The sequence below is a fragment of the Erythrolamprus reginae genome, chromosome 2 (assembly GCF_031021105.1).
Source record: "Erythrolamprus reginae isolate rEryReg1 chromosome 2, rEryReg1.hap1, whole genome shotgun sequence".
NCBI lineage: Eukaryota > Metazoa > Chordata > Lepidosauria > Squamata > Dipsadidae > Erythrolamprus > Erythrolamprus reginae.
Genome location: NC_091951.1, coordinates 5,738,917 through 5,757,684, shown reverse-complemented (window position 1 = coordinate 5,757,684; position 18,768 = coordinate 5,738,917). Strand labels below are relative to the sequence as shown.

The following is an 18,768-nucleotide window of genomic DNA, read 5'->3' as shown; positions in this document are numbered from 1 at the left end:
GATCCGGATTTTTCCTATCTGTGTTCCTGCCCCAACACCCATTGAGACGAACAAGGTCATCCCTGTTGCCTGGCTTGGGCATGGGAAAGTGTGGCAGGGGAACATGGGAAACGGGATTCCTCCATCCCCATCTTCTAGGTCAGGAGTCTCCACCCTTAGCAACTTTAAGACCTGTGGACTTCAACTCCCAGAGTTCCTCAGCCAGTTTTGCTGGCCCAGAAGTCCACAAGTCTTAAAGCTGCCAAGATTGAAGAACCTTGTTCTAGGACAGTGTTTCCCAACCTTGGCCACTTGAAGAGATCTGGACTTCAACTCCCAGAATTCCCTAGCCAGCGAATGGGAATTCTAGGAGTTGAAGTCCAAATATCTTCAAGTGGCCAAGGTTGAGAAACACTGTTCTAGGAGACTCAAACACCCCCCCCCCCCTTAAGAAAGCCTCCCATTCCCATTCCGACTCTTCCAGGAAAGCTCCCATCCGGCAACGGCCTTTCCGAGTGACGTCATCCTCGCCGGTCGCCCGCGGATGCTCCGTCCCCACCTGAAGCTGGGACCCTCCATCCTGGCTGAGGGTGCCCGCAGCCGGGCAACAACGCATGCGTACCCAACTCAGATAGGATGACGTCACCCAACGCGTGGCCACTCTAGGAACTCTGCCCTCGCTCGTTTTAACCGCTTTTGTTTCGCAGTAGGGGATGCGGCTGAAGGGAAAGTTTTGCGGGGACGGAGATGCAGGTGGGAGACTTGTTCGGTGAGTTTATTTATTTTATTTTATTTATTTGGGGACAGTTTTTCTCGCGGAAAGGGATCCCGTGGAGCTGGAGAAGTAGGGAGGCGTGCAATCTCTCCCTCCAAGTCTTGGGGGAAGGAGGGAGTGGAGGGAGAAACTCGGGGTCCCATGTTCCCCTGCCGCCCCCTTTGCATGCATGGGAAAAGCCTAGGAAAGGAACTTGCATTGCAGAAATCCAGCAGGGAGATGGGAAGTTTTGCAGCAGAGGATGTTACAAAACCGGTTGCCAAATGCAGAAGAGAAGCAAGGCAGCCAGAAGAGAAGGATGGGATAGAATATAGAATAAAATCTAAAAAAGAGAGTAGAGAATAGAAAATAGAATAAATAATAGAATAGAAGCTAGGTTAGTAATAGAATAGACTCTAGGGGACAAAAAGACTAGGAGTGGAGAAGAGGAGAGGGAATAGAATAGAATCTACAATAGAGACTGGAGGGTAGAGCAGTGTTTCCCAACCTTGGCAACTTGAAGATATTTGGACTTCAACTCCCAGAATTCCCCAGCCAGCATTCGCTGTCTGGGGAATTCTGGGAGTTGAAGTCCAAATATCTTCAAGTTGCCAAGGTTGGGAAACACTGGGGTAGAGAATAGAAAGAATAGGAGACTTGAAAAGAGAGTAAATACTAGAATACAATAGAAAATAGAAAAGCGACTAGTCACTAAATAGAAAAGATAATAATAATAATTATTATTATTATTATTATTATTATTATTATTTATTAGATTTGTATGCCGCCCCTCTCCGAGGATAAATAATGGAATAGAACCTCGGTTTCTATAATCTAGAAAAGAGGCTAGGGGGTATATAATAGAAGAGAGACTAGAATAGAGTAGAAAAGAAAAATAATAGAATAGAATCCAGGTTAGGAATGGAATAGAATCTGGAATAGAAAATAATAATAATAATAATAATAATAATAATAATAATAATAATAATAATAATAAAAAATAATTTATTAGATTTGTATGCCGCCCCTCTCCGAAGACTCGGGACAGCTCACAACCATAAAAGCGACTAGAGACTAGAATAGAGAATAAAAAAGAATAAATAATAGAATAGAAGCTAGGTTAGTAATAGAATAGACTCTGGGGAAAAAAGACTAGGAGTGGACAAGAGAAGAGGGAATAGAATAGAATCTAGAATAGAGACTGGAGGGTAGAGAATAGAAAGAATAGAGACGGGGGACTTGAAAAGAGAGTAAATACTAGAATAGAATAGAAAATAGAAAAGCGACTAGTCACTATAGAATAGAAAAGATTATTATTATTATTATTATTATTATTATTATTATTATTATTATTATTATTATTTAGATTTGTATGCCGCCCCCCTGTAAATGCCCGATTGGTTGGATTGTAAAAATATGTTCCGAGATGCCAGAATAGAAGCTTTAGCTGCTAACACCATTGGAAATTTGTCTTTTCCCAGGGTCTTAGCCGACCCCTGTGAAATGGGCGTTCGACCCCCATAGGGGTCCCGACCCCAAGGTTGAGAATCACTGCCCTAGGCCGTTTCCACTTTATGTATGGTTGGTATGAAATGTATGTTTTTATATTAAGGGTTTTAAATTGTTTTAATCATTGGATTTGTACTGTTCTGTTGTTGTGAGCCGCTTCAAGTCTTCGGAGGGGGGGGCATACAAATCTAATAAATAATAAGAATAAACCCCCCAAGGCCCTCCGGAAGCCAAAAATGCACTCCCAGAGCCTCAGTGCGAGCTGAAAATCAGCTAGCCAACACAGACATGTGCCATAGGTTCGCCATCATTGGAATAGAGAATAAAGAAGTGACTACAGTAGTCCCTCGCTATACCGCGCTTCACCTACTGCGGCTTCACTTCATCGCGGGTTTCTGAGGAAGTCGATCGGCAGATTTAAACAGCCCGCCGAACTCGATCAACAGGTTTTTTTTAAAAAAAAAAATCTAAAATTGTAAATACTGTATTTAAATACTGCATCTAAAATAAATACTGTGTGGGAAGGGTTTATAAACACTTAAAACAATGAAAACTTACCAAACAATTACAATATAAATACTTAAATAAGTACTATCAGTCGATAAATTCCCCATCGCGGATTTCACCTATCGCGGCCAGGTCTGGAACGTAACACCAGCGATAGGTGAGGGACTACTGTAGAGGCTAGAATAGAGCAGTGTTTCCCAACCGTGGCAACTTGAAGATATCTGGACTTCAACTCCCAGAATTCCCCAGCCAGCATTTGCTGGCTGGGGAATTCTGGGAGTTGAAGTCCAAACATCTTCAAGTTGCCAAGGTTGGGAAACACTGGAATAGAGAATAGAAAAGGGAATAAATAATAGAATAGAATCAAGGTTAGGAATAGAATAGAATCTAGAAAAAAGAGTAGAGAATAGAATATAGGATAGGAATAGAGGAGAATCTAGAAAAAGGAAGAGAGCTAGAAAGGACCTTGGATGTATTCTAGTCCCACCCCCTACTCAAACACGAGAACCTATATCAGTTCATACATGTGATTGCCGAGTCTCTTCTCAAAAACCAACAGTGATGGAACACCCGCAATTTCTGAAGGCAAGTTGTTCCACTGGTTAATTGTCCTCACTCTTAGTCTTGTTCATTTGAATGAGGATTTTCAGTGCCCCATGTTGTACTAAATCCATCCATCAGGTTAGAACTGGTTGGGGACCGTGGAGGTCTTCTAGTCCAGTGTTTCCCAACCTTGGCAACTTGAAGATACCTGGACTTCAACTCCCAGGATTTCCCAGCCAGCGTTTGCTGGCTGGGGGATTCTGGGAGTTGAAGTCCAAATATCTTCAAGTTGCCAAGGTTGGGAAACACTGTTCTAGTCCAACCTCTTGCGAAGGCAGGAGACCCTGCACCATTTCAGACAAGTGGTTGTCCAGTCTCTTCTTAAAAACCTCCAATGATGAAGTACCCACAAGTTCTGAAGGTGTTCCACTGGTTAGGAAGTTTTAGGAAAATTTATTTTATTTATTTATTTATTTTGTCCAATACATAATACACATTGAAGAGAATAGATATGTAATAATATAAGTAAAGAAAAGAATAGAAGAAAATATATAAAAGTATAGGTGAACATATTTGAAAGGAAAAAAAGATAAATGAGATAAGGAGAGACAATTGGACAGGGGACGGAAGACACACTGGTGCACTTATGCCCGGCCCTTACTGACCTCTAAGGAACCTGGAGAGGTCAATCGTGGATAGTCTAAGGGAAAAACGTTGAGGGTTAGGGGTTGACACTACTGAGTCAGGTAATGAGTTCCACACTTCGACAACTCGGTTGCTGAAGTCATATTTTTTACAGTCAAGTTTGGAGCGGTTAATATTAAGTTTGAATCTGTTGTGTGCTCATGTGTTGTTGCGATTGAAGCTGAAGTAGTCATTGACAGGTAGAATGTTGCAGCTTATGATCTTGTGGGCAATACTTAGATCATGTTTTAGGCGTCGTAGTTCTAAGCTTTCTAGACCTAGGATTGATAGTCTGCTTTCGTAGGGTATTCTGTTTCAAGTGGAGGAGTGAAGGGCTCTTCTGGTGAAGTATCTTTGGACATTTTCAAGGGTGTTGATGTCCTAGACGTGGTATGGGTTCCAGACAGATGAACTGTATTCAAGGATGGGTCTGGCAAAAGTTTTGTAGGCTCTGGTGAGTAGTATTTCTAGAAGTTTCTCCTTAATTCCAAGATCATCAGCAAAGTCCATTTGGCTTAGCAACCACTTCGCTTAATGGACCAAGTTTACCTCCCTCTCTAAGTGGCTTACAGAGTTAGCCTATTGCTCCCAACAATCTGGGTCCTCATTTCACCGAATTCGGAAGGATGGAAGGCTGAGTCAAACTTCAGCCTCGTGAGAGACAAACTGCAGTTCCTATGCCAGCCCAACAGAATCCTTAGTCTGACATTTTGCAGGGAGTTTGTTTGTTTGTTTGTTTGTTTGTTTGTTTGTTTGTTTGTTTATTAAATTTGTATGCCGCCCCTCTCCATAGATTCGGGGCGGCTCACAGCATACAGTAAGACAATTCATAACAAATCTAATAAATTTAAAAACCATTAAAAAAACCCATTATTAAACCAGACATACACACAGACACACCATACATAAATTATATAGGCCCAGGGGAGGGAGGGGGAATGCCTCAATTCCCCCATGTGTGACGGCAGAGGTGAGTTTTTAAGGAGTTTACGGAAGGCAAGGAGGGTGGGGGCAGTTCTAATATCCGGGGGGGAGCTGGTTCCAGAGAGTCGGGGCCGCCACAGAGAAGGCTCTTCCCCTGGGACCCGCCAGACGACATTGTTTAGTCGACAGGACCCGGAGAAGGCCACCTCTGTGGGACCTAACTGGTCGCTGGGATTCGTCCGGCAGCAGGTGGTCCCGGAGATATTCTGGTCCAATGCCAAGGGCTTTATAGGTCATAACCAACACTTTGAATTGTGACCGGAAACTGATCGGCAACCAATGCAGACTGCGGAGTGTTGGTGTAACATGGACATACCTGGGGAAGCCCATTATTGCTCTTGCAGCTGCATTCTGCACTATCTGAAGTTTCTGAACACTTTTCAAGGATAGCCCCATGTAGAGAGTGTTACAGTAGTCAAGCCTCGAGGTGATGAGGGCATGAGTGACTGTGAGCAATGACTCCCGATCCAGATAGGGCCGCAACTGGTGCACCAGGTGAATCTGGGCAAACGCCCCCCTCACCAAAGCTGAAAGATGGTTCTCTAATGTGAGCTGTGGATCGAGGAGGATGCCCAAGTTGTGGACCCTCTCTGAGGGGGTCAATAATTCCCCCCCCCCAGGGTTATGGACGGACAGGTGGAATTGTCCTTGGGAGGCAGAACCCACAGCCACTTCGTCTTATCCGGGTTGAGTTTGAGTCTGTTGACACCCATCCAGGCCCCAACAGCCTCCAGACACTGGCACATCACTTCCACTGCTTCGTTGATTGGACATGGGGTGGAGATGTACAACTGGGTATCATCTGCGTACTGATGATACCTCACCCCATGCCTCTGGATGATCTCACCCAGCAGTTTCATGTAGATATTGAATAGTTGTTAAAAGACTAAAATGTCACTTATTGTGTCCTCTGTGCTTTTCCATTGCAGAGGTATAGGCTGGAAGCATCTTGTCTCTTTGCCTGAACCCCAAAATATCTCGTGAACAAGGAGCGTGAAGACATCTGCGGCCCCATTTAAAGCTGTGTTGGAGAACCGAGGAAGATGGAGACGCCACTTTCAGTAAGTGAGGTAACTGGGGAAGAACCTTCTGCCCTTCAGATTGGCAACTGTGACGAGATCTGGGCAAGCCCTGGGCAGAAAACCCTGGAGGAGGAAACCATCCTCTATTCAGAAGTTCAGCCCTGGAACTTCAGGCGCTTCCAATACCAGGAGGCTGAGGGTCCCCGAGGACTTTGCAACCGGTTCCACCAACTTTACCGCAAATGGCTACAGCCAGAAAAGAACACAAAGGTGCAGATGCTGGACTTGGTGATCCTAAAGCATTTCCTGGTCCTCCTGCCGCCCGAGATGAAAAACTGGGTTCAGGAGTGTGGAGCAAAAACCAGCTCACAGGCGGTGGCCCTGGCTGAAGGCTTCCGGATGAGCCAAGCGGAAGAGAATTGGCAGGAAAATGTGCAGGTAGTCAACTTCCTTTTGGGGTCTTAGAATGGTTCCAAATAGAAGAAACAATATACAGTGTTCCCTTGATTTTCGCGGGGGATGCGTTCCGAGACCGCCCGCGAAAGTCAAATTTCCACGAAGTAGAGATGCGGAAGTAAATACACTATTTTTGGCTATGAACAGTATCGCGGATGCCACAAAGTCCCTGTGGGGAACAGGGTCTTCAGAGGGACTTACGGCAACCCAGACGTGTGGGGTCACTCATGAATTCGAATCCTAGAAAGAAAACCTGGACACATTTCTCTCCGGGTGAAATGACACAATATAGAGCTGTGCACGCCCTTTTATTGGGAGGAATATGCAAATTGGGTAAGGTTATACGTATATGTCAAGTGGTATACAAACATCCAATAACATAACTCTAAGATATGACACAACTTCCGAGTCTTTCCTATCTACATATGGCACGTAACTAGCTTCTACTGAACAAATGTCTCCTATGGCCAATTTCCTGGGACCTTTATTGTGAATATGGTTATCTTCCTGTTTACCACAAAGCAAGGTCTGTTATTGCTGCCTTCGTCCTGTTTATCCCAGGAAATGTAAATATGCACCCTTTTATCACACAGTTCTCATCCTGCTGGCACATTCTTGTTATTCAAGGGGGGCTGCCTTGAACTGCTTTATGGCCAGTCACTTCCAAGCAGATTTCACCAGAAATGCAGACTCACTTTGTGACCTACGTGCAGTCCTGTTCCTCGCTAATGGAATAAAAGTGTATAAGACAGTTATGTTAGAAGTCCAGATGTTGAATCCTATCCTAACATGATATGGCAGCCACACAGTATCACAAGCCTTCCCTTAACACTTTAAGCCCCTAAATTGCAATTTCCCATTCCCTTACCAATCATTCAGATTATTACTCACCATGTTTATTTATTAAAGTTTATTAAAAAAATATTTATTAAAGGCAGACGAAAGTTTGGCGATGACATATGACATCATAGGGTGGGGGAAAACCGTGGTATAGGGAAAAAACCCACAAAGTATTTTTTAATTAATATTTTTGAAAAACCGTGGTAATAGACTTTCCACAAAGTTCGAACCCGCAAAAAACGAGGGAATACTGTATAATAGTATAGTTTATATACTATACGATATACCAGTGATGGCGAACCTATGGCATGTATGCCACATGCAGCATAGAAACATAGAAACATAGAAGACTGACGGCAGAAAAAGACCTCATGGTCCATCTAGTCTGACCTTATACTATTTCCTGTATTTTATCTTACAATGGATATATGTTTATCCCAGGCATGTTTAAATTCAGTTATTTATTTTATTTTATTATTATTATTTTTTATTTATTTATTTATTTATTAGATTTGTATGCTGCCCCTCTCCGTAGACTCAGGACGGCTAACAGAAATAATAAAAACAGCACATGACAAATCTAATATTTAAAATAACTAAAAAACCCTTATTAAAAACCAAACATACATACACCATTCATAAATTGTATAGGTCTAGGAGGAAAGGAATATCTCAATTCCCCCATGCCTGCTGACAGAGGTGGGTTTTAAGGAGCTTACGAAAGGCGAGGAGGGTGGGGGCAACTCTGATCTCTGGGGGGGGGGGGCTGGCTCCAGAGGGTTGGGGCTGCCACAGAGAACGGTCTTACCCTGGGTCCCACCAAACGACATTGTTTAGTTGATGGGACCCGGAGAAGGCCAACTCTGTGGGACCTAACTGGTCACAGGGATACGTGCGGCAGACGAATTCAATTCCAATTCTATTCCAATTATGAAGCTCCCACAACTTCTGAAGGCAAGCTTGTTTGTTTGATTGTTTGTTTGTTTAGTTAGTTAGTTAGTCCAATACACAATGAGGGTTTTAGTGGGTATATATCTATATACACATAGTAAAATATATGATGAAGGTTATAGCAGAGATACTCATAGCAAAATATATCTAAGAAAGTATAGAAAAGAAGATACAGTAATAGAACATATCAATGAAAGAATAGAAGAAGAGATACAGGAATGGAAGAAAGGTATAGGAGATATAGGAGAGTAATAGAACAGGGGACGGAAGGCACTCTAGTGCACTTGTACTTATTTCTAGGTCGAATCTCTCCTTTATTAATTTCCATAGTTAAACATACTTGGGAATGGGATAAGTACATGTATCGTCTGAAATAAATAAATAATTTTATAAATAACCAAAGGGAAGACTCCATGTTCCACTAGGCCTTTTTCTGCCATCTGTTTTTCTAGGTTTCACTTGTAAGATGTCAACCATCCCAATAAGCTAGCCAGCAAAAGAAACTCCCAAGACATTATACTCTATTGAAAAACCAGAAGTGGAAAAGCCAGTTCTAACATTTTGCATGCGAAAGCGTAGGATAAATTCCCTTTTTTCTTCCCTGGTCCTCCCATAGACTTAGACTATAACTTTACAGCAGAATAGCTTTGCTGTCACTTTATTGTCACATGGTCCTTTGCAATCTATTGAACCTGGGTTGTTTTGAAAACAATCTGTTTGCCTTGGACATTCTCAGAATGGGTGACCTTGGGGTTGGAACTACCTCTGGCTTTCAAATGGCACACTTGCGCTCCAGAATTTCCCTCCCAAGCTACCCTTACATTCCAATGCCTTTCCTCCCCCTCCTGTTATTGTATGGTTGTGAGCAGGTTGCATAGCCAGTCAACCCTGGGGATTTCTGGCATTTTAACATTGGAAACACATATAATAATAATAATTTATTAGATTTGTATGCTGCCCCTCTCCGCAGACTCCGCAGATATAATGTAATGTTATGTAATTATAATAGAAACAGAGAAACATAGAAGTCTGACAGCAGAAAAAGACCTCATGGTCCATCTAGTCTGCCCTTATACTATTTTCTGTATTTTATCTTAGGATGGGTATATGTTTAGCCCAGGCATGTTTAAATTCAGTTACTGTGGATTTACCAACCACGTCTGCTGGAAGTTTGTTCCAAGAATCTAATACTCTTTCAGTGAAATAATATTTTCTCACATTGCTTTTGATCTTTCCCCCAAGTAACTTCCGATTGTGTCCCCTTGTTCTTGTGTTCACTTTCCTATTAAAAACACTTCCCTCCTGGACCTTATTTAACTCTTTAACATATTTAAATGTTTCGATCATGTCCCCCCCTTTTCCTTCTGTCCTCCAGACTATACAGATTGAGTTCATGAAGTCTTTCCTGATACGTTTTATGCTTAAAGGCCTTCCACCATTCTTGTAGCCCGTCTTTGGACCCATTCAATTTTGTCAATATCTTTTTGTAGTGAGGTCTCCAGAACTGAACACAGTATTATTCCAAATGTGGTCTCACCAGCGCTCTATATAGCGGGATCATAATCTCCCTCTAAATAAACTCTTGTAGCAGATTGTTCAGTTCCTTCCATTTGGGGCAAATGTTCCATTCTTAGTATCCACCACCAGTGTTCCCTCTAATTTTTGGGGGGGGGGGGGGGGGGGGGCGGAAAGTATAGTGTCTGAGGGGCAGTCCCCTTCGGGACTGGGCGGCACAGAAAATAATAAATAAATAAACAAACAAACAAACAAAAAACCCACCCTGTTTTGCCTCAGAGAATTTCAAAATAAAATACTGTACTGTGTGTCTATAACAGTGAGCTCATAATAGGGCAACTCTATCAATATCAAAATGCCACTGAAATAGTTGAGCTAGTTTCAAACTAGATTTTGATTTTCTTCTCTCTTCCTTACTCCCATTCTTTTTCTTTCTCTTTTCCTTCCTCTCTTTTTTCTATCTGTTTCCCTCTCTTCCTCTCTTCCTCTCTCTCTCCTTCCCTCTCACTCTTTCCCTCTCGGCTTCTGGGCAGGTTTGGAAAACTCTGAGTTGATGATGATTTTTAAGTGAGCGATTGCTCACTGCTCAGCTTAGAGGGAACTATGTCCACCACCACTGATGGATATAAGGGACTGCAGCATTGTGAATTGAGAAATATCTATTACTTCCTCTATGTTTGGTCCATTCATCCTCTTCTCATTTCTATTTGTTTTCTCCCTCTTTCTATTTCAGCAGCAGGAGTCCCCCTCAGCCATCATCCCTCAAGATCCAGGTGGAGAAGATCCCTCGGAGGAGCTGCTTTTCAGGCACTTCTCCAGAAAAGACCTGTATCAGAGCAGCTCAGAAGGTAAGAGAAAAATCCTTCTAAGCCGTGTGAACGTTCTGCCTGCCCTTGGATAGAATGCCTTCCCATATTTTATTTGTTAAGTTTTTTAAAAAATTATTCTTTTATCGCTGCTGTCTGCTTCGCAGGGAACAGAGCCACGTCGTTAGCATTCGTACGTCCATCTCGTTCTGGTGAAACTGAAGATGTGGCTGAAGCCCAGGTAGCAGAACAAATCTCAGAAGGTGCAGAGAATCGTATTCCAAAGGTGCTTTTCCAAAAGGCAGCTGGACTTTCTGGGTGGTTGTTTTTCCCTTGAAGACTTCTGGCTTCTCATCTAAGAGTTGGATGAGTTCGGAACTGAACTGAACATTACATAACATGACATTTACAAATTGATAAATAACATTTTATTGGCCTTCTGCGGGTCCCATTGACTAAACAATGTCGTCTGGCGGGACCCAGGGGAAGAGCCTTCTCTGTGGTGGCCCCGACCCTCTGGAACCAGCTCCCCCCGGAGATTAGGATTGCCCCCACCCTCCTTGCCTTTCACAAGCTTCTTAAAACCCACCTCTGCCGTCGAGCATGGGGAAATTGAGACATCTCCCCCAGGCTTATATATTGTTGTATATGGTATGCTTGTGTTGTATGTTTGTTAAAATAATGGGTTTTTAGATATTTTTTAAATATTAAATTTGTTTGTTTATTTATTTATTTATTGGATTTGTATGCCGCCCCTCTCCAGAGACTCGGGGCGGCTAACAGCAACAACAAAACAGAGTAAAATACCGTGTTTCCCCGATAGTAAGACCCCCCCGATTGTAAGACATATGGGGGGTTTCAGGGGGGTCGGCTAATATTAGCCATACCCCGAAAGTAAGACATATGTCTTACTTTCGGGGAAACACGGTATTGCGGGGGGGGGGGAGCCCGATGACCCGCCGAGCAGGTGGGAGAGCTCGGCCGCAAGGCACAAAGGATTTCCCTCGAGAGAGAGAGAGTGGGGGATAGTCGTCGTCGGAGCGCTAAAGACCAGGGCAGAGAAAGCGCGAGCTGCATGCGGGAGAAGCGGAGGAGGAATCAGGCAAGCCGAATGGGAGCCTGTTCTGTGTGAGTCCGGTCCGGGTTTTGCTTACAGCCCCGGGCATTAGCAATAGCAGCGGCGGCAGGAGAGGCAGCCCAATGTGGTCCGCCTGCCGAGCACTTGCAGAGCGAGGATGTAGAGGTGGGTTTGCGGAGGAGTTGCTGGCGGCGAATGGAGCGAGGGAGGGCAGGGGAGGGATTCCCATTCGGCTTGCCTGATTCCTCCTCTGCTTCTCCCGCATGCAGCTCTCGCTTTCTCTGCCCTGGTCTTTAGCGCTCCGACGACAACTATCCCCCACTCTCTCTCTCTCTCTCTCAAAGAAAAGCCTTAATTTCGTAGCCATCGGCCTTCCGAGGCTGGAGTTCATCCTTTTGGGGGATTACGATCGCTTAATCCAAACCACCGCCGCTATCCCCCCCCCCCCCACGCGATTCCTTGCACCTTCTTCCCAACGTTATATCTGCGGTTCAGCCTCCTTCCCCGTCGAGAGAATTCCGATAGCAATACTAAGTTCTTTCCCTTTAAACACAAGCATAAGCACGCGACCCAAAGTAGAGATGCAAAACTTTTTCCAATGTAAGACATACCCCGATAGTAAGACATAGGGGGGCTTTTGGGGGTAAAAAGAAAGTAAGACATGGTCTTACTATCGGGGAAACACGGTAGTAATCTGATATTAGAAATGATTAAAAATCCATTAATATAAAAACCAAACATACATACATACATACCATGCATAGAATTGTAAAGGCCTAGGGGGGAAGAGGATCTCAATTCCCCCATGCCTGACCGCAGAGGTGGGTTTTAAGTAGCTTACGAAAGGCAAGGAGGGTGGGGGCAATTCTAATCTTTGGGGGAGTTGGTTCCAGAGTGCCGGGGCTGCCACAGAGAAGGCTCTTCTCCTGGGTCCCGCCAAACAACATTGTTTAGTCGACGGGACCCAGAGAAGGCCAACTCTGTGGGACCTAATTGGTCGCTGTGATTTGTGCAGCAGAAGGTGGTCCCGGAGATATTCTCGTCCGATGCCACGAAGGGCTTTATAGGTCATAACCAACATTTTGAATTGTGACCGGAAATTGATCGGCAACCAATGCAGACTGCGGAGTGTTGGTGTAACATGGGCATACCTTGGGAAGCCCATGATTGCTCTCGCAGCTGCATTCTGCACGATCTGAAGTTTCCAAACACTTTTCAAAGGTAGCCCCATGTAGAGAGCGTTGCCCTTGAATCTCGAGGTGATGAGGGCATGAGTGACTGTGAGCAATGACCCCTGGTCCAAATAGGGCCGCAACTGGTGCACCAGGCGAACCTGGGCAAACGTCCACCTTGCCACAGCCGAAAGATGTTTCTCTAATGTGAACTGTGGATCGAGGAGGACGCCCAAGTTGCAGACCCTCTCTGAGGGGGTCAATAATTCCCCCCCCCCCAGGGTAATGGACGGACAGATAAAATTGTCCTTGGGAGGCAAAACCCACAGCCACTCCATCTTATCCGGGTTCAGTTTGAGTCTGTTGACACCCATCCAGGCTCCAACAGCCTCCAGACACCGGCACATCACTTCCACTGTTTTGTTGACTGGACATGGGGGACACTTCCTCTCTCTAGGTCAGCATGTGCCTTCCCACACTCTTCTCTGCAAAAACATTTCCTCTGGACATCCCCTCGGAGCACAATCAAAGCCCTCTCAGCACAAACATACCCTATTTATCCTGTTTATACATTTTGATTATACAATATAACATGTCATAAAAATGGCTGTGCTAATTACTCACATTGACATGTATTTTTACCAGAATAAAAATCCTTTTTCTCACATCGTAAACTACTCAAGACTCACTTATACCGCCAGGCATGGGGGAGTTGAGACACCTTTTCCCCAGGCTTTTTTATACTTTGTTTTATGTTTGGTATGAATGTGCTGTTTGTTTTTTAAAATAATGATAGGGTTTTATATGTTTTTTAATATTAGATTTGTTCCACTACTATATTGTTTTTATTACTGTTTTGAGTCGCCCCGAGTCTTCCGAGAAGGGCAGTATACAAATCTAATATATAAATATGTTAATTGGGAAATGTGTTTCCTTGTTCAGGGTCCTGTGTCCTTTGAGGAGGTAGCGGTGTATTTCTCTGAGGAGGAGTGGTCTCAGATGGACGCTGGCCAAAAAGCCCTGCATGAGGAAGTCATGCTGGATAATTTTTTCAATGTGGCCTCTCTGGGTAAGAGTCCCCTGCTTTCTCCCCAACCAGATCTCATCTGCTGTATAAAGCAAGGAGTTAATCCTTTATCTTTTTCTGCCCAAACAAGGGAAGAAATTCACAGCTGCTTCCTTAAATCCATCATGTTGTTATTTGTTACAGTACTCTCCTTCCAAAAAAAAAAGAATTCTCAGTGATTCAATTTAGGTAATGGGCCCAGTGATCTGACCTCTGACCTTTAGAGTGACTTCTTGTCTTCCTGCTTCTCCTATGAACCACATAAAATAGAAATGTTTTACCGTATTTTTCGGTAAAAGAGGCTGGAAGTGTTGATGTGTCTTCTACACCAAATAGAGCCAATTTTGGCTTCCGAAAGCCCCACCCCTGCGTTCCATTTTTGCAAAAATGGGCCCACATTTTGTAAAAATAGGGTGCACAGGGGGTTTGGGAGGCCTGCAACGTGCTCCTGTGGGCTGGATGAAGGCAAAAACACCTGTTTTTGTGGGGGAACGGGCAAAATATTATTATTATTATTATTATTATTATTATTATTATTATTATTATTATTATTATTTATTAAATTTGTATGCCACCCCTCTCCGTAGACTCAGGGCGGCTCACAACAATAGTAGCAAAACAATATGTAATACAAATCTAATAATTTAAACTAAGAACCCATAATTTAAAAACATGCACACAACACACCATACATAAACAATATAGGCCTGGGGAAGTTATTTCAGTTTCCCCATGCCTGACAGCAGAGGTGGGTTTTAAGGAGTTTACGAAAGGCAAGGAGGGTGGGGGCAATTCTAATCTCAGGGGGGAGCTGATTCCAGAGAGTCGGGGCCGCCACAGAGAAGGCTCTTCCCCTGGGACCCACCAGACGACATTGTTTAGTTGACGGGACCTGGAGAAGGCCCACTCTGTGGGACCTAATCGGTCGCTGGGATTCGTGCGGCAGAAGGCGGTCTCGGAGATATTCTGGTCTGGTGCCATGAAGGGCTTTATAGGTCAAAACCAACACTTTGAATTGTGACCGGAAACCGATCGGCAACCAATGCAGACTGCAGAGTGTTGGTGTAACATGGGCATATTTAGGGAAGCCCATGACTGCTCTCGCAGCTGCATTCTGCACGATCTGAAGTTTCCAAACACTTTTCAAAGGTAGCCCCATGTAGAGAGCGTTACAGTAGTCGAGGTGATGAGGGCATGAGTGACTGTGAGCAGTGACTCCCGGTCCAGATAGGGCCACAACTGGTGCACCAGGCGAACCTGGGCAAACGTCCCCCTCGCCACAGCCAAAAGATGGTTCCCTAATGTGAGCTGTGGATCGAGGAGGACGCCCAAGTTGCAGACCCTCTCTGAGGGGGTCAGTACTGCCCCCCCCCCAGGGTGATGGACGGACAGATGGAATTGTCCTTGAGAGGCAAAACCCACAGCCACTCTGTCTTATCCGGGTTGAGTTTGAGACTGTTGACACCCATCCAGACCCCAACAGCCTCCAGGCACTGGCACATCACTTCCACTGCTTCGTTGACTGGACATCGGGTGGAGATGTACAACTGGATATCATCTGCGTACTGATGATACCTAACCCCATGCCCCTGGAGGATCTCACCCAGCAGTTTCATGTAGATATTGAATAGCAGGGGGGAGAGGAGCAATGTTTTGCAAAAACGGGGGTGATTTGCCTTCCCCCAGCCCCCAGGAGCACTCCGTAGGCCTCCCAAACTCTCTGCCCACCCCATTTCTTCAAAAAACGGGTGAAAAACAGGTCAGTTTTTGCAAAAAAAACCCAAAACCGGGGCGCACAGAGAGTTTGGGAGGCTTGCCGAGTGCTTCTGGGGCTGGGGAAGACAACCCCCTTTTTTTTTCTTTATACATCTTATAGTCCAAAAAATACGGTACTTGAATTGGTTTTCTATTTAATAGAAATTTACTTTTGAAGAGGTTCCTTAAATAGAAACTACATGTGCATATTGGCCATGCATCTTTATATTCCTTAAATTGTAATAATACCATCAGTTAACATCAGTGGGTTGTGGGGGTTTTTTAAAAATTATTTCTTATTTTAGTAAGCCAACAGAATTTTGGAGGGGCAGGGAATTCATTCTTTTTCTTTCCCCTAGCTTCATCCAATTTTTCTTCTCTCTTTTCTTCTCCAGAGACTTATGGACAGGAGAATGATAGTTGCAAGGAACCATTTCAAGAGTTCAATCAGAAAGAGGAAGGAAGTCTTATAAAAGAGAAAAAACAGAGTAGAAAAAAAATCAATCCCCACTGTATTCCGATTCAAGATGTCCTTCAACAACAACCACCTTGCAAAGGAAGAAGGGGAAAAAAGACGTTAGGGAAAACAAGGGAAATATTCAAAGATGCGTTAGTTATAAATGAAAACTCTACTAAAGGAGGAGGAGGTTGTGAATTGTTGGACGAGAGAAATAAAAGGACCGTTTCTTTAGCTGAAAGAAGGCGAGCAGGGGAAAAGCCATATCAATGCCTGGAGTGTGGGAAACTTTTCAAATGGAGCAATTATCTAACTTCCCACAGAAGGATGCATGCAGGGGAGAAGCCGTACCAGTGCTTGGAGTGTGGGAAGAGCTTTTGTCAAAAAAGCCATCTCACTTCTCACAAGAGAGCCCACAGTGGGGAAAAACCTTATCAATGCCTGGAATGTGGAAAGCACTTTTCTCAAAGTAGTCACCTGAATTATCATAGAAAGATCCACAGCGGTGAGAAGCCCTATGTATGCCCGGAATGCGGTAAGACTTTCCGGAGGCGCTCTGACCTTAATTGCCACGTAAGGATCCACACCGGAGAGAAGCCGTATAAATGTATGGAGTGCGGAAAGAGCTTCAGTCAGAATTGCTCCCTTCGGTCTCACGAAAGGATCCACACGCAAGAGAAATTGTACAACTGCCCGGGCCCGGCGTGTGGGAAAAACTTCCGATGGAAACACTGTCTGATTTCTCATAAAAAGATCCACACAAGAGAGAAACCCTATCAATGCAGGGAGTGCGGGAAGAGCTTCAGTACGAGCGGCAGCCTTTCTATCCACGGAAGAATTCACGCGAAAGAAAAAAGGCATCAATGCAGGCAGTGTGGACTAGGCTTTGGCCAGAGGGCTTGCCTGATTTCTCATAAAAGGAGCCATGAGGGAGAGAAACTCTACACGTGTGTGGAATGCGGGAAAGGGTTTCGGAGAAGCAGCTCCCTTGTGTACCACAAAAGAATCCATGTAGGAGAGAAAACCTATGAATGCATGGACTGCGGGATGACCTTTCCCGAAGTGGGATCGCTTGTGGGTCATGAAAAAATGCACAGGAGGGAGAAACCCTACAAATGCATGGAGTGCGGAAAGAGCTTTGTCAAAGGCACGGCCCTTACGTGTCACAACAGAACTCACACCGGGGAAAAGCCATTTAAATGTATGAAGTGCAGAAAGAGGTTCGGTCAAAGTAGCCATCTCATTTCCCATAAAAGGACTCATACAGGGGGGGGAACCTTATAAATGCCTGGAATGTGGGGAAAAGCTTCACTCGGCTTTCTTATCACAAAAGAGTCCACCGGACAGAGAAACCCTATCAATGCACAGAGTGTGGGGAAAAAGTTTTAAATGGAATAGCGTCCCTTACTTCTCATAAAAGAACTCACAATGGGGAAAAGCCATGTGAATGCACCCCCGAGTGTAGGAAAAGCTTCATTAGTAAGCTTGCTCTCCTTAAAAGGATCCATTCAGAACAAAAAGCCCATAAATGTACGGAATGTGGAAAGAGTTTTAGTCTGGGACCTAACCTAATTTCCCATGAAAAGATCCATTTAATAGCAAAGCCACTTAGGTGTACAGAATGCAGGAAGGTTTTACGTTGGAGCAGTGTGCTTTGTTATCACAAAAGTCAGCCACACGGGAGGAACCTTACAAATGCAAGGTGTGTGGGAAGACATTCAAAACTAGCAGTAACCTTTACTTCACATAGAAGTAACTGCGCAGAGTAGGAGAAGAACTTTAGCGTTTTATCTCATCAATGAGTCCACCTAAAAAGTCTTTATAAGTGGGAGGCATGGGGGAGTTGAGACACCTTTCCCCCAGGCTTTTTTATATTTATGTTTGGGTATGTGTATGTTGTTTGCTTTTTAAAATATGATAGGGTTTTATGTGCTTTTTAATATTAGATTTGTTTTCGCTGGAATACAGTGGTACCTCGACATACGAGTTTAATTCGTGCCAGAGCTGACCTCGTATGTCGATCATCTCGTATCTCGAACAAATGCATTTAGATTTGGCTTTTCGCGCGGAGATAACTGGAAAAAATGCAATTCTTGTGCCACCTAGTGGACGCTCGGCTCGTATCCCGAATTTGAGCTCGGGTGTCGAACAGAAATTTTGCTCGCGTCGCAGCTCGTAACTTGAAATACTCGCATGTGGAGCAGCTCGTATCTAGAGGTACTACTGTATTGTTTTTATTATTGTTGTGAGCCGCCCCGAGTCTTCGGAGAGGGGCGGGGATACAAATCTAATGAATTGAATTGAATGCAGAGTTCATATGAAGGAATATTGTCCTAAAATACAAAGATGTCCTGTTGTCGAAGTCCAGCAAGGGGCTAGATGAGAAGACCTCCAAGGTCCCTTACAGCTCTCTTCTGATTCTGATTTAAATCCTTCGCTAGCCATTATGTTTGGACAGAAGAAAACCATGCGTGAAAGATCAGAGAATCTTCAACCCTAATGCGGAATGAACTTCTTCAGTGAACACTCATTTATATTGTTACCTTGGATTTCAACTGCAAAAGGATTATTTCTTCAGGAGAGAGCCAGGCGTGAGGGATGAGATGTTTTAATGTTCCTTTGGCAATTTTTAAGTGCATCTGATATTCATGGTGCTTTTATATACGTTAAAGTTAATTTTTAGATTAGTT

At 44.1% G+C, this 18,768-nt stretch overlaps 1 protein-coding gene across 3 annotated transcripts; it reads left to right on the top strand.

Annotated features, from left to right (window-relative positions):
• The first annotated feature begins 685 nt into the window (after nucleotides 1-685).
• On the top strand, nucleotides 686-18,768 carry LOC139159650 (zinc finger protein 436-like). Of its 3 annotated transcripts, XM_070736963.1 has the most exons (7): nucleotides 686-748; nucleotides 5,890-6,420; nucleotides 10,478-10,592; nucleotides 10,718-10,836; nucleotides 13,743-13,869; nucleotides 16,017-16,981; nucleotides 17,024-18,768. In XM_070736963.1, the coding sequence occupies exons 2-7, from the start codon at nucleotides 6,004-6,006 to the stop codon at nucleotides 17,360-17,362; spliced, it is 2,082 nt and encodes a 693-aa protein (XP_070593064.1). In that variant the 5' UTR covers nucleotides 686-748; nucleotides 5,890-6,003; the 3' UTR covers nucleotides 17,363-18,768. The 3 variants fall into 3 exon arrangements, with proteins under 3 accessions (XP_070593064.1, XP_070593065.1, XP_070593063.1); XM_070736964.1 differs by having other exon boundaries at nucleotides 5,890-6,021; nucleotides 16,017-18,768; XM_070736962.1 differs by having other exon boundaries at nucleotides 16,017-18,768.